At 54.4% G+C, this 12,374-nt stretch overlaps 1 protein-coding gene across 1 annotated transcript; it reads right to left on the reverse strand.

The window, feature by feature from the left end:
• Positions 1-2,991: 2,991 nt before the first annotated feature.
• Slc25a10 (solute carrier family 25 member 10) lies at positions 2,992-10,931 on the reverse strand. Its single transcript, XM_052759897.1, has 11 exons — positions 10,466-10,931; positions 7,713-7,832; positions 7,208-7,322; positions 7,068-7,116; positions 6,802-6,843; positions 5,683-5,726; positions 5,454-5,524; positions 5,050-5,142; positions 4,684-4,761; positions 4,172-4,228; positions 2,992-4,077 (listed from the first exon to the last, which is right to left on the reverse strand). The coding sequence occupies exons 1-11, from the start codon at positions 10,553-10,555 to the stop codon at positions 3,976-3,978; spliced, it is 861 nt and encodes a 286-aa protein (XP_052615857.1). The 5' UTR covers positions 10,556-10,931; the 3' UTR covers positions 2,992-3,975.
• Positions 10,932-12,374: the final 1,443 nt, after the last annotated feature.

Raw genomic sequence — 12,374 nt, forward strand, 5'->3', positions numbered from 1 at the left:
ACACATAGCAAGATCTGGTTTCAAAAACAAAACACTAAAACAATAATAAAATCTTTATTGATAAATAATTCCAGGAAGACCGGAGCTTCAGAAGCTGAGAACCCTGGTGGCCCTACACTCTCCCTGAATTAGCTGGCAAAGACAGCTCCCCTGACACGCCAGGACTTAACCCTCAGACCCTCTGTGTTGACATCAATTTTCACCTAAAATCTCACGTAAATCTAACTCAAAGGGCCAGAGTGGGTTCTATGTTCTCAGACATGGGTTCTTACTGAAGACTCACCAGATACCACCACATGGAGAGCAGTGATTCCTGGGTGGTGTAGTGTCTATGTGACTCATTTACTTTTTTTATTTTTGTTTTTTGAGACAGTGTTTCTCTGTGTAACAGCTCTGGCTGTACTGGAACTCTGCCTGGAGGTCAGGGGAGACATTTTTAACTTTTAAAAAACTAAATTAAAGCTTGGTGGTGGTGGTGGTGGTGGTGGTGCATGCCTTTCATCCCAGTACTCAGGAGGCAGAGCCAGGCAGGTCTCTGTGAGTTCGAGGCCAGCCTGGGCTACAGAGTGAGTTCCAGGACAGCCAGGGCTACACAGAGAAACCCTGTCTCAAAACAAACAAACAAATAAATTTTTGTTTTGTTTTGTTTTGTTTTCCGAGACAGGGTTTCTCTATGTAGCTTTGCGCCTTTCCTGGAACTCACTTGGTAGCCCAAGCTGGCCTCGAACTCACAGAGATCCACCTGGCTCTGCCTCCCAATGCTGGGATTAAAGGCGTGTGCCACCACCGCCTGGCTCAAATAAATCCTATAACAAAAGAGGGCTGGAGTACACTTAGGGATAGACTGGGTTTACCATTCGTAAGACTGTATGTTCCATTCCCAGCACCAGGAAAGAGAGAAAGCAAGGAGAGCAAGTGAGTGAGAGACTGAGAGACACTGATCTATCACCTGACCCAGAAAGCCACATACCCCAACAGCAAACACTCCAAAGTGACTAGAGTCAATCATAATTTCAGTCTCCTCATTGTTTCCACTTCTAACTCCAGACCAATCAGAAGCAAGAGTGACCTAATCACTGGCAACCGGGGTTGGGTTGGGGGGACACTCCTGCCACCCCAGAGAGTCTGTACCAAAGGCAAAGTGTGTCCAGCCATTTGCCGTGGAGGGCCGAAGATGGGCAGGGCAGCTTTTCACGTATTTCCACTAGTGCTGTTTCTATCTGCTGTCTTTTAGCTTTAGTGTGCGTGTTTGCCACATGTGTGCCGGGACCTGAGAGCAGAACGTATCGGGCCCTGGAACTGGAGTCACAGGCAGTTATGAGCCCTCTGACATGGAAACTCAGGACCTCTTAACCAGCGAGCCATCTCTCCAGCCCCATATCTGACATCTTGCCTGTGGGTCTGTGATCTGCTGATAAGTGTGTGTGGTGTGAGGTAAGCAGCCAACTTCACCCCTGAATACATGGGCGACTTTCATGGCACCATTTATTGAAGAGCTTTTGTGTGTGTAAGGGTGAACTTGCCCATGTGTGCATGTTTAGAGGTCAGAGGTCAATGTTCGGTCTCTTCCTCTTTCCACCTTTTAGAGATACTGTCTCACTAGACCTACCTGGAGCTTGCCAGTTCAACGGGATTGGCTTTATGTACCCTGCCCTGCTGGGCCTGCTGCCAGGCCTAACCCCACCAAACCAGACTGGGTACTTTCTCGCCTCCAGGGAGGCTTTGCTGGGCAGGGCTGAACGGCATTAGGTGTCATCAGCTTCCCCAGTGGCCACGGTCCCAGGGATGGGTAAGACCTACTCTGAGCTCCATTATCTAAAGAGTTTGAAGGGTCAGTGGTGGGGTCTGCAGAAACAGCCCTTCTGGGGAACCACAGGAGTGGGCTTCTAAGCTAGGGTGTCCTACCCATCTGTGACTCTGACCTCACACTGAACGCCAGCCGGACTCCAAGGCAGGATGCTTACTCATGATGCTGTGGCCAACAGGTGGAACCCCAATCTAGTTTTCTCCACTGGTTTTAGGGTTGGACTTTATGGCACCACTTAGAAGCCCCACCCCACCCCAAGTCAGGACCTCAGTCAGTAGCCAGTACTTGTAAGCCTTAGTGATCTGCCTCCTAAGTGCAGGGACTACAGGCATGAACCACCTCATACAGCACAAACCCTTTTCTCCCCCTAAGACCAGGCAGGTCTCTCGGAACTTGCTATCTAAAGCAGGTTGTCCTCAAACTCAGATCTGTCCAGGTGCTGCCACCACACCCAGCACAAACCTAATTCTTAAACTGAACATGCCCACACTTGTTATCTTAGTTATTGGGAGGCTGAGGCAGGAGGATAACACACTGGAGGCCAGCTGGGGCTGCAGACCCTTCTGTTGGAGGTACATAGGCTGGGAATGTGGTTCAGCCTAGGGTCTGACCTCCAGCACTGTAGAGACTAAAACCCTCATAGTTCAGTTACCAGGTATTCCGGGTTCTCAAGAGTATTATGTATCATTATGTTTCCAGCTCACATTACACTTTCCACGTGTAACGAACTACAGCTGTAGCTTTGGCAAATGTCCTGTTTTCAGGGATGTCCACTTAAGTGTTTATGATACAACAGTGCCTGGGGCTCCTGAAGTGGAGATGAATACATCGGATTTCTTCTGATGCAAGGACCGGCTTTACTCAGAACTGCGGCCCTGGCACCTCTACCTGGCATCCTGCTCCGCTCATATGTCTGGAATACTCCCGGCCCCACCCAGGCCCGTGCAGTGCTGCAGCCTGGGCTCCTCAGTCAGTTTGCGTGAACTGTAGACCCAGGGCATCTGCTGTCGGTTAAGGTGGCCTTTCTCCCTTCCTACTGACCTCTCAAGCTTCCCATAGGCTCTACCCCCTGGAATAAAGTGGCCCTGATTTGGTGGATGCATTGTCCTATACAGCAAGAGAGCTCAAAGGAACAGCCTGCACCTTGGAGTAGGTGAGGAGCATGTAGGGAAGACATGAAGGTCTCCTAGGCCACTTGGTTTATTAGATCCTGAAGAGGGGTGCAGACAGTGCCCCTGGGCCCACTGCCACCTCTTGGGTGAGGACCCCGTGCTGAGGGGACTGTGAGGGGGAAATGGGTATAGAGCCCAACCTCATGTTGATACACCCAACCCTATCTGGGGGAACACAGGCTATTGAAGCCCGGGGGATGGTGAGGGGTGACCACTGACATATAATAGGAAGACAAGTCCCTGTAGGGCACATACAAGCCATCATGGCTCCAGTGCTGCCAGCACGCCTCCCTACCCCCAGGGAAGCCAGGCAAGGGAGGGACATAGCCAGTTCCTGCTGAGGGCAGTAGCTGCTGACCCGGGAGGATCCATTAAAGCAGCCGAGGCTGAAGGCAGGAGGTGCATGGGAACCCAGGCACTTTCTCTGGACTCCACCTCATGCTGGTCCCTGCTGCCTGCTCCCTCTCCTGAAGGCACTGCCTTCAAGAACACAACATGATGGTCCCTCTCATGACAAAAGTGCATGCACGCTCTAACCATTGGTAAGCAGAAGCTGCCATGGTCCGCACCCTGCCACACTACCGCGGTTCTGGGTAGAAGCTGCTCGGTGTAGAGAGGGCCAGCCGGGAGCGGGAGGTGGTCAGCTTCCTCCTGCTTACCAGGCAGGGCAGGGCGGCACAGCAGCCGGGGAGGTGGGAACCTCTTCTCCTGAGTGAATCGTGGGGTGGGAACACAGGGCAGAAGCCCCGTGGGGAGAGCCTGGGAGCAAGCAGGGCAGAGGTTCCACTCCAGTGGGCATAAGGAAGGGACAAAGGCCAGTGAAGTAAGCCCGGGCCTGGGCGGGGTCAGAAGACTTAGCCAGCCCAAGGGTGGGAGAAGAGAAGCCTGCTGGGGATAGAGCATGGGCCCAGGCCAACAAGGGGAACCCACTCCCCTTCCACTCTTCCAAGGAGCTCAGCACAGTGACTGAGCATGGCCCTGGTGTCCACGGTGATGTCAGGTTGGCACTTTGATGCCAAAGTGCTTCCGGAGCTGCTCTAGGAACATGAAGGTGAGCACAGTGTGGGGGACCAGACGGATACCCGCAGGAAAGAGGCCCTGGGTAAAGACACCAGAGGTGGAGACATCAGGTCCAGGGAGACCCAGCCCAGCTGCCCTCCAGCCGCCCGCCATCCTCACTGCCCCAACGCACCTTGAAAAAGGCCTGTGGTCCAAGCTTTGCGGTCTCCATTGCACAGTGGAAAACACCCTACGAGACAGTGAGGGGCACTCAAGCACACAGGAGAGCCCTCCAGGCACAGGAGGGCATGGTAGCTCTGAGTGCGCCCAGGAACACAGCAGGAGCCACAATGAAAGCAGCTCAAGCTGTGACATCAACGGGACAGAAGAGTAAAAGCCACACAGGACACTTGACAGGCTGCTGAGAGAGCCGGCCAGACTCCACCGACCTGTGAAAAGCTGCTTCTGCTAACTGGTGGTTGGTCTAAAGCAAAACCAAGGCCAAGGCCTTGGAAAAGTACAGCCCCACCCTGAGGCAAGTGCTACCCAGGGTTGAGCAACTGGAAGGGAGCAGGGGACAACAGCCTGTCTCTGGGCCCCCATGCCCCAGTGGGAAGCACGCACGGCTCCAGGATAAGGTCACAGAGCAGGGCTGTAGATGGCAGGAACCCCGACCAGCCCTGGGGCCTGCAGCTCAGTCCTTACCTGATATTCACCCTTAGAGTTCATCAAGCGTGTCTTCAGCACATCCAGGGGCTGGCACAGAAATGTGGCACATCCGCCCTGAGGGAGGGAACTTGTCACCAACAGGCCTTCAGGCACTCCCAGACCCTCACTGCGTGACTACCCACAGGCTGCCTTAAAAGAGCCCTTCGTGCCATTCGTGAGTCTCGGGGCTGCAAGACCTGTGTCTCCAGGAGAGGTGACACGGGAATTATCTCGGCCTGGGCTAACATATGAACTTGAATCCCACACGTGGCCTCAGAGAGGCTGCACCAGGCTCACCCCGCCTGCTCCTTGAATTGTGCCCCACCTGCCCTCATCCTCCTTCAACCATGCCGGGGCACTTACTGCAATAAAACTGGAGACAAAGTGAGTGAAAATGTTGTCAGACAGGTACCCAGTGCTGAGGACCAGCTGCTTGGCCTGGTCATAGCAGGACAGCTGTAGGTAGGAATGGGGACAGTTATGGCCAAAGAAGAGCTCCCAGATCCAGGGAGAGTGAGCAGGGTCCACGGTGACATCTGGCAGTGAGCAAGCACTTGCAGTCACCTCCATCGCCACACCTGGCCATGCAGGTGAGGGTCTGCCAGCTGCATGCTGAGCCCACCTGTGCCCACCCCTCTCCAGGATAGCAGGTATCTATCTCCCCAAGGTTCCCAGTGCCCACTGCTATGTTCTGTGATCCCTGAGAATAGAGGTCAGAGGTCATCAGAGATATTGTCCACAAGCCCCATTCTGCACAGGAACCCTACCTGGCCTACAGTGACGAGGGCCCCGCGGCTGGATGCCATGGTTGCTCCCGAGAAGAGCTTCTTCAGGCCTTCTGCAGGAGGAAGTAAAAGGTGACATCAACAGCCACCCCTATGTTGCACGTCATTACCCACTCTGCCTGCTTCCTCAGGCTGCTTTTCCACCCCAAGCCCACCAGCTCATATACATCGAATACACATTTACAATAATGTAAAATTCCTCTCCTCTCACCTTCACGGGCCACTCGGTACAGACCATCCAGGGCATGAGAGTAGCTGTCGGTGGCAAAGACAGGTCAGTGAGATTTACCACATCCACCTGGTTCTGCAGGGTGTGCCTTAGGACCCAGAAAAGTCACACCCCCATTGTGGACCACAGGACTCCTGCATTGGCACCATACTCAATGGGGGTATCTCACAGGCCTGTAAGCCTTTCCCACGTAAAAACACTCAGGAAATGAACCCTGTGGGCTCATGCTTGTCCTGTCTGGGGTCTGCTCTGCTATTCCTTTGGACAGAGGTTCCATTTTCCCCACAGGATCCCAGGCTTGCTGTGGCTTCCAGCACACTAGATTATCACCTGCCCTCGTGGCTGGAGAATGCAGGCCTGGTAGTTCACACCTGTAATCCCAGCACTCAGTAGGCAGTTCAAGGTCAGTCTGTGCTATAGAATGAGACCCTTATACCAAAATAAAAATAAGAAACTGGCTTAGCCTAGCTTTGTGGAAGCCAAGATAGGAGGATCTGGGGTTCAAGGACAGCCTGAGCAAAAGCAGGGGCACTAGCAACAGCCTGGATCCCCAGGGGGGAAGGGAAAAGTGAGATGACTCAGACTATGCTAAGAAGGACAATAGACACTTCTAGGAAGGGAAAGGGCTACTGCAGAAGACCTGATCCCAAAGCCCCATGTTGTTCCTGGGGCTGGCCTGGGGTGGAAAGGGAGGGCCATTTCCTGCCCCAGGCCTCCTGGCTGTGAGCCCTTCTTTTCTGTCTCACCCTATGGGCTTTGAGGCTTGGCTGCCCCTATACTCAGAGACACCTGACTTGGGCAATCCTCAGCTACAAAGAGGCCCAGCCCTATATGAGAGTCCCGGTGTCAGCAGGTTCCAGAAAGCAAGTGTAGGAACTGCCCTCAGCCTAGTGAGACTCTTCCCACAAAGAACCTAAAGGTCGTAGGGGACCAAGGGACACACTCAGTGACATCAGGGTAATTGTGCATGGTATGTGCTCTAAAGCCACGAGCAACATGGGGAGTCCTGGTAAAGTCACAGCAGAGCTGCGCAGGGGTCCTCCCCGACTGGGCCTTTCACCCCCACTATCCCCTACTGGGACAAACTTAATCTTCACTCACTTGCGTCGCTGGCTCAGAGGCAGCTTCATGTCATTCTGCATCCTGAAACAATAGTACAACAGGCAGGGGTCAACAGTGCAGTACTGCCTACCCGAGTTCAGGGTAGGATCATGGGACTCAGCTCCTCCGTAAAACCAGGCTTAGAGTCTGAGTGGCTTGCCCTCAAGCTGAGTGTACTTCAGAGTCCAGGAGTAGCCTGAGCACGGGCTTGCCCACTTGGGAACAGGAGAGCCCTTGACCCTGGGGGAGGAGAGGCACATACACACCTGACATTGACCAAGTCTGCTGGGGTCCCCACGAAGCCTCCAGTCAAACCTGTGGTGACATAAATGCCAGGGCCAATATGTGACGGTTTCCTGTGTCCTGGGCCTTTGCCCGGCCCTTGCCCTGACTACCCAGTGCTCACCACTGATGCCGCCCAGCAACACCTTGCTGTAGAAGGGGAGAGGCCCCTGGTGGTCCTTGGTCATGTAGTCCCGCATGGTCTCGTAGATAGCGAACCGAGTCAGGGAGTAGGTCATCTGGGGAGGGGGCCCGGCTCAGAGGACTGGGCACTCTACCCAGCCCAGTCATTACCCCATGGGCCCTGGGACACTGAGTAGCCATTCTGAGGCTACCGAACTTGCAATCAGCCAAGCCAGCCAGTTCACAAACCCAGAGGTGCTGTCCCCAGCTATCCTTAACCTCAGTTTTCCTATCTGCCCCACACCCACCCTGGGTCTCTTCTGTAATAAATCTGAAGTGGGGAGAGGAAGTATCTAGAACTCCCTAAGGCTCCTTCACAGGACCGAGCCCCAGAATCAGGACCTGATAGGCTGGTGCCAAGACCTAGGAAGCCGATGTCAACAAGAGAGAAGAAAGGGCTTTGTGGGTCATGAGCCCTGACAGAGAGCCAAGACCTGTGCACACACCTGCCTGCACAGCGAGGCGCTCAGGCCATTGTAGAGCGCCAGGATGCCGTCGGTCCGCACCACCTGCAGCGCCATGCCCGTCATGCGCAGCTTCACCTCCTGCTGTGTCTGAAGGTGCACCTGTGCATACATAGGCAGAGGGAGCATGTGGGGTCCGCAGAGCAGAGCTCTGACCTGGCCACAGTTGGCAGGAACAGGGAGGCAATGAGACAGTTGCCCAGGCCCCCACACCAGCTCCGTGGAGGTCACTGCAAGCATCGGTTATTCCCAGGTCCACACGCCGTGGACTCAGCTGTCAGCACCCATGCCTAGCGGCGAGGGAACTAAGGCGGGGGCGATGAGAGGCCCCAAAGGGCCTCAGGCCTGTAATTGTTCTCTCTTTTATTTTACAGTAATGACAGTTACTGTTCTCAGGGCCTTGCCTCACTCCCACACCCATACTGGTGGACTGGTCCTGAGCATTTTTGTGTCGGTCCTTGTACTGACCCCAAAGAAGCCAGCCCACAGCCAAATGTGACCACAAGCATGCTCACACTCATGCAAAAAGGGGACAGGGAAACAGCTATGATGGTGAGGACAGAGGAGCTTCGGACTCAGCAACAGGGTGTCATTTTCCAGTATGTGGGTCCAGAGGGATGAGGGTGTAGGCCTATCCGGGGAGCAGCGGCTCTGAGGGCAACTGCCCCTGTGCATGAGAAGACCAAGCCAGGGCAAAGTAGACACACGAAGGAACTTCAAAACAAGTTTTTAAAGCTGGCATAGTAACTCAGGCATGTGACCCTAAATACTCAGGTGGCTGAGGCAGGAGGATCATGAGTTTGGGGACAGCCTGCAGTACAGTAAGATCCTGCCTTAAACAAAATCCACACAGGTTTTCAAGCGGTCTTTGTGAGCAGTCCTCGTTGGAACCCCCTGACCACTGCCTCTTCTGTGGCTGGGCACTGTCTACGGGCACGGGTCCAACAAGGGTGTCCAGCTTCCATGGCAGCTTTTCTTCATCCCCCAGGCACCAAGAGAACATCGAAGTGGGGGTGGAGCTGAGAAGCAGTGAAGCCCAGAGGGAGCTTGGACAGTAAACAACCATCTGGGACTTTTACGTCACAACTGGTCAACACTCGAGAGGCCTGGCTGGGAGTGGGGTCCACGCCTAGTTTATCTATCTAGCCCGACCTCCATGATGGAGAAGGCTGCCGATACAGGCACATCCAGTAAAGGAAAATAACCTCCAGAAGCCCCTCCCAAAGCAGCCAGTACTCTTGCTGTGACACTACCTGCAGTGGTGACGCCCAGGGGCTCAACCTCTGTACACCAAGTGAGGTTCAGTCCTCATTGGACCCAGTGGCCAGCAATTCTTCTAACTAGAAAGGCGAGCTGGGAGCAATAATGAACGCTTGAAATCGCCGCCCTTGGAAAGCAGAGGCAGAAGGAGCAGGAATCGAAAGCCAGCTTTAGCTGCATAACGAGTTCAGGGTAAGCCTGGGCTACAAATAAACAACAAAGAAGAGCTACTGCTCTTCCTAGGAAACATGTTCCCCGGTCAGAGACAGAAACTAGCCTGGAAGTCTGGAGTGGTAGAATTATCTGAGGCTAGATCACCAGCTCAAACCTCAGGGGCCAATCCAATGCAGGGTGTGAGGGAAGTGGCAGTCCGATCTGTCCACAGTCACCCTGCAGCAGCAATAGAAATATTTGTTCTCTGTGGTAAGACAGAATCAGGAAAAAATTCCCCGGGACTGGCCCTGGGGAACAGGAAGCGTGCAGTCTTAGACTGCCCTATATAAGCATTTTTTTTTTAAAGGAAAAAAACCCACAAACCCACGTGTCTCATTTGTTTGTTTCTTTTTTTTTTTTTTTCCCATGGTGGGGGTGTGTGTTTTGAGTGTCTGTAGTCCTGGCCCATCCTGGAACACACTCTGTAGACCAGGCTAGTCTGGAACTCAGAGATTTGCCTGCCTCTGCCTCCCGAGTCTTGGGATGAAAGGCGTGCGCGGCGCCGCCGCCGCCACCACCACCACCACCCGGCAGTCTCATTTGTTTCTTGTGTTGAGACGGCCAGTATTATTGGGCAGTACCCGGTGAATGCAGGGTCTCCTCGCTCACCTAGTGGTGTGCTGATCCTAACATAGCAAGCATTCAAGCGGAGGTAGCCCAAAGCAGATGACCGAGGTCACACCACTACCTGGCCCATTGCCCCATTTCACTCCCACAGTTGGTGGTGTTAGGCACCGGCAGATGGTGGTGCCATACCATACCAGGAGACGCTGGTATGCTGGAACCAGGCTGGTCTTTAGGTTTCAACACCTGTGCCCCTGCAACTCTACCCACAACTTTTAACCAGTTGTCGAATGTCTGCGGCCGAGGCATGGCTCAGAGTGGAAGAGTTCACACAGGTATTAAAGCGCAGAGCTGAGGCGGGACAGACAGCCATCTGTTAAAGACTGGGGAAACCAGCTGGTAAGCTGAGGAGCGGGGATGTCCCCTCTGAGGGTTAGCTGCCTGTCACCTGAGAAAAGCATCTGCAGAGGGTCCCCGGGGATTTTCCATGCTGCCTACCGGGAAGGAAGCGTCCGCGGCGCCCGCAGGCCCAAACGCGACAGCGCAGAGCAGGGCGGCCGGCTCAGGCTGGCGTGGGCGTTGCCGGCGCTAATTAACGGGTGCGCAGTCAAGCGGCGGCCGCAGTAGGCGTCAGGCCCCGGGACGGTCCCCAACGACTGGGGCTCATGCGCGCGCTCGGCCTGGAAACTCAGTCTCACCTTGAGCAGGTCTAGCGGGTGTGTGCAGCAGGCGGCCCCGCAGGAAGCCAGTCCCCCAAAGTACCAGCGAGATGAGCGTGCTTCGGCCATGGCCAGAGCAAAAGCGACCTGGCCCGACCCCAGTCAGCACAACTCCGGTTCCAGCCGCCTGACACCCGGTTCAAAGTGCCACCGAGCGCCCGCGCCTGGTGCAGCCAATGCGCCCGCGCGGCCCCAGGGGCGGGGCCTGATGGACTCCGCCCGCCCTCTTAAAGCGGTCGCTGCGAGCAGAGGTAGGGGGGTCCACCAGAGACGACAGTGAAACCCCTGGAGCTAGCCCATGGCCACGCCACTCTAAATTATGGCTTGAGTCGCAGATCCGAAGGTGCTCAGCCATTCACCACTCATCAGGAGGCTGGTAGGAAACCAGCCCCCAAGCCCTAACCCTAGCCTGAACTTGCTCCCTGGTGCTGACTGGTGTTACCCAGGCGAAGGACACGTGCTGCAGCAAAGGACCTCTGTCCCCCCCAGCCCCCGCCTACATGTAGAGGGGGAAGGAAACCTCCTTGGGGCCAGCTTGCAAATTAAATAGAAACCAGGGACAAAAGGCTCTTAGTAAAGAGTAGCAGTGCTCCTCCCCCCGTGCCTACACCCAGTGAGTCCCTGCCAAGTGCAACTCAGCTCAGGCCTTGCTGTGGACACAGCCCAAGGCAGCCACCATGGAGAAGGTTCTGAGCTGTGAGTTCTTCATGATTGGCTACCAGCTCAGGCTCCTAGGAGGCAGCTCCAATCTGCCTGGTCTCATCTCCACCTCCCAGCAATGAGCAAAGAAATCCCATGTGCTCCTAGCTAGGTGAATTCCAAATCCCAAGGCTGCTTTAAGTCTCGCCACATGAATTAAAAAGACCTGTGTCCTGCTGCATGGTGCAGGATCTCCTGGCATCTCACTTGGGGCTGTTCTGTCCTGGCATTCCTCCTCATGTCCATGGGCACACTGCACTCGAGGATAAAGCCTATAGCAAGGGGGTTAGGGTCACCTCCCACTGGATCCATTCCTCTCCTGCAGCTGGTGTTGGCAACATGCATAGCTTGGGGGCCAGGCAGGTCTCCAGGTGCCAACATCTGATAACCCTAGGTCAGCCACTCTGGGCTGGGGAAACGAACAGCTGAACTGCTTGCTGCCCGTGAGACCAGAAGCAGCCTTTGGTCTTGCCCACACAGACCAGCCCTACCCAGATACTGAGAAGTACTAGATGAAAACTTCCAGGCAGGGCAGAGGTCATAAGCCAGAGGAAGCCTGACTGGTGCTCAGCAAGGAGATGACATTGCATCTGTATAAAACACTGGAAACACCTTCAAAGCTACAGAACTGAGGGTCAGGGTAGACGAGAGCCTGATCCTCACAGAAACAGAGGAATGTCCAAGTCTACCTAGGCTCTCCAACACAGCACTGGGAACAAAGCTGTGGCCACAGCTGTCTAGTCTCACTTGGTGCAAATCCAACAGCAGTCTAATCATGTTATCAGAATGGAGATGACCAAACAACTGCATGTGTATGTATTCAGTCTACCCTTCTTTTGAAAGCTGGAAATTTACTGACCAGAAGACCTAAACCCATGGGAGAAAGCTTACAAGGTACAGAACAAGGACAAGCCCCAACAGAGAAATGGAAGCGAGGAGCTGAGGACTAAAATCTCATCTTTGAGACAGGTTCTTACTATGCAGTACTGGTCAGCCTCAAATTGTTGGGAAGGCATTCCCTCGACACAGTTATGTAATTAAGGGGCCGACCCGGGGAGGTACTTTGTCAAGTTAAAGGCCCAGGTCTGTCTTGCTTTTTACAGTGCTTGGGAAGGGACTCAGCTCACACACACTGGTCAAGTGCTTTGCCACCAGTCTGTGTCACCTGCCCGCTAGGGGCTGTAGTTGC

Source organism: Peromyscus californicus, unplaced genomic scaffold (assembly GCF_007827085.1).
Source record: "Peromyscus californicus insignis strain IS unplaced genomic scaffold, ASM782708v3 Scaffold_3__1_contigs__length_106647218, whole genome shotgun sequence".
NCBI classification, from domain to species: Eukaryota; Metazoa; Chordata; class Mammalia; order Rodentia; family Cricetidae; genus Peromyscus; species Peromyscus californicus.